The sequence below is a fragment of the Montipora capricornis genome, chromosome 6 (genome assembly GCF_036669925.1).
Source record: "Montipora capricornis isolate CH-2021 chromosome 6, ASM3666992v2, whole genome shotgun sequence".
NCBI classification, from domain to species: domain Eukaryota; kingdom Metazoa; phylum Cnidaria; class Anthozoa; order Scleractinia; family Acroporidae; genus Montipora; species Montipora capricornis.
In genome coordinates, this window is record NC_090888.1 from 32,143,998 (window position 1) to 32,146,497 (window position 2,500).

General features: G+C 39.4%; 1 protein-coding gene across 1 annotated transcript in view; it reads left to right on the plus strand.

Annotated features, from left to right (window-relative positions):
• The window catches only part of LOC138053709 (transcription initiation factor TFIID subunit 12-like), a 5,275-nt gene extending 2,904 nt beyond the window's left edge, over positions 1 to 2,371 (plus strand). Inside the window, exons 7-9 of the mRNA XM_068900287.1 lie at positions 23 to 718; positions 1,359 to 1,377; positions 1,662 to 2,371. Of these exons, the coding sequence (XP_068756388.1) occupies positions 23 to 718; positions 1,359 to 1,377; positions 1,662 to 2,371 (1,425 nt within the window). The remainder of the gene's footprint in view (positions 1 to 22; positions 719 to 1,358; positions 1,378 to 1,661) is intronic.
• The last annotated feature ends 129 nt before the right edge of the window (positions 2,372 to 2,500 follow it).

A 2,500-nucleotide genomic window follows, 5' to 3' on the forward strand; every position in this document is an offset into this window, starting at 1 on the left:
GATTAACGGCACTTTGCAACAGCACAGAACACCTACAAGTACAGTTGTAATTCCTGATGAAACTACCTATACATCAGTACAGTCAAAGCCACAAGCACTTCCTGTCACACCCAACACTATCCCAAACAACCCCCATAAACAGTCACCATCACCATCAGCTACTGTATCAACACAATCTTTGTCACATGACACACCTCATGCCACACACACAATCACTTCCATCCCTCACACTTTCACACCATCACAACCACCCTCATCCATACACAAGCCATCTCTCATTCCAAACACTCCTACTTCCAACCCTCATATCATTACACCAACACAATCCATACCACCCACTTATAATCCATCCACAGTAACACCCACTGCCAATCGCCGTCCCATCACACCATTAAATACACAACGTACATCACCTATGCAAAACACTTTTACCACATCACCTTTTCACATTCCATCCCAGCCACAAACCCATTACACAAATTCATCTCTTTCACACCTTGACCATTCCTCCAGCTACAGTTCACTGCTGGAGGATGATCTAGAACTACAGGACTTTGGCATGAGGCATGACCAAGGACCATTACAATCAAGTGAAGTGAATAGTGAATGGACCTCATTCACTACTCATTTTACTCAACAGTTTGAAGAATTGAAGGGAGAAGTTGAGGGGCTTCGTTCAGAAGTGAAACATCTCAAAAGAATTGTGAGGGAGTTGAAGGTAAGGATAAAAATATGATTAATTATTCCTTCAAGAAAGGGGTAATAAAGTTGCTACTGCCACTCATGACAACTGCATAAAGGAGGAATAAACAACTGGCCTGACCAGTGTAGTTGGAAGCAATTTGAGTTTCCTTTTGGGCCTTTTTACTTGAGTCAAGTCTAATATTACAGCTGGCTAATTTGATTGATTCAGGCTGGCGGGTCTAAAACACAGGTCATTGCTTTACCAATACTGGAACAACCCTAACCCCCTACTAATACATGGTCTTAGTGTAGTATTTAGGCCTAAAACACTAGAGAGGTTAAGATCGGGTACCAATACCGATACCAATACCTGAAGTAGGTTACGCGCCAAGGTCGTCAGCCTGTGACATCTCTATCGGTAGTCAAGACTACGGAAGTTGTCTCCAAATTGGAAGTCTTCACACCGACTTCAGGTCTTCTTGCTAAAGGTTAGATGGAATGCCGTTTTGTTTAAAAACACAGCTTACATTTATTCTTTAAACATTTTAATCGATATAACGCTTCTGAATCGATAAGAGCGACTTCATTTTAACACGATATTTCAGGTAAAGTCGGTTCACACAGTGTAGATCGTTTGTTGGTCTAATTAAGTTGTGTTTGATTTTTGTTTTCAGAAATGTCAAGCGAAACAAGGTTTGAGGGAGACAGCACACAGTAAGCTGAATAAAAATCACATTATGGATTAGATTTGATTTAAACAAATATGCGCTGTATGTGTGATATGTTAATAAACGTGCTTGCCAAAATTGACGTTCAAAACACGTGGTGTTAAAAATCTTGTCTTGTACACGATTATGGTTCTTTGATAATTAAAGGAAAATGCTATTCTTTCTCAGGAAGAAGCCAAAGGTTTTTCGATGGAAATGACATCACAATATTCTGCTTTTAAAAGAAGTGCTATCATTGGAACCCTACAGATTTAACAAAGGATCAAAAGAAAGGGGGGAAAATTTGGAATCAGATAGCAAGTAACTTGAATGGAATACCCGATTCTGGATTAAACACAACTCAGCGTGGAGTACCTACACAGTATGATAAACTTATAGAGGATTTCGTCAAGAAGGAGGGAGAAGGAAAGAAAGCTACTGGTATTAATGCAGATTATGATGAGCTTGATCAGTTGTTAAATGATACCTATGAAAGAGCAAGTGATGCAACAGCAGATCTTGCAAAGCAAGCTGAAGAGAAAGAAAAGGCCGCATGTGATGAGAAGCAGCAGGCTGAAGACATCAGAACTCAGGCAATGGAAAGGCAAGAAAAAAAGCAACCCAACAAAAGGAAAAGCACAGTACTAAAAGAGTTGTTAGAGGAAGGACGAAAATCCAAGAATGAAATTGAGATGAAAAGGATAGCTTTAGAAGAGCAGCGTCTACAGGCTGATAAAGAAAGGCATACGTTTTTTGAAAATGTTGTTAGCAAACAACAGCAACAACAGGTCTTACTGCTGAATCAGCAAACACAAGCACAGGAGCAGCAACAGCAGATGATGAAAATGCACTTAGAAAACCAACAACAACAGCAGGTGTTCCAACAACAACAACAAAAGGCAATGGCTGAGTTACAGCTTCAAAACAGTCACATTCATTTGGAGCTACTTAAAGCCTTAAAAGACCTTAAAGACAAATAATTTGTTTTGAAAGCTTTCTTCTTGTAACTTGTGTTGCTATTCTTTCCATTGAAAAGACAGCTTGTTTAGAAAGCGTCGTTTGATTGAAGTGAAACTATTTTGTATGTTACAAGTTTTCCTGAAGTAACT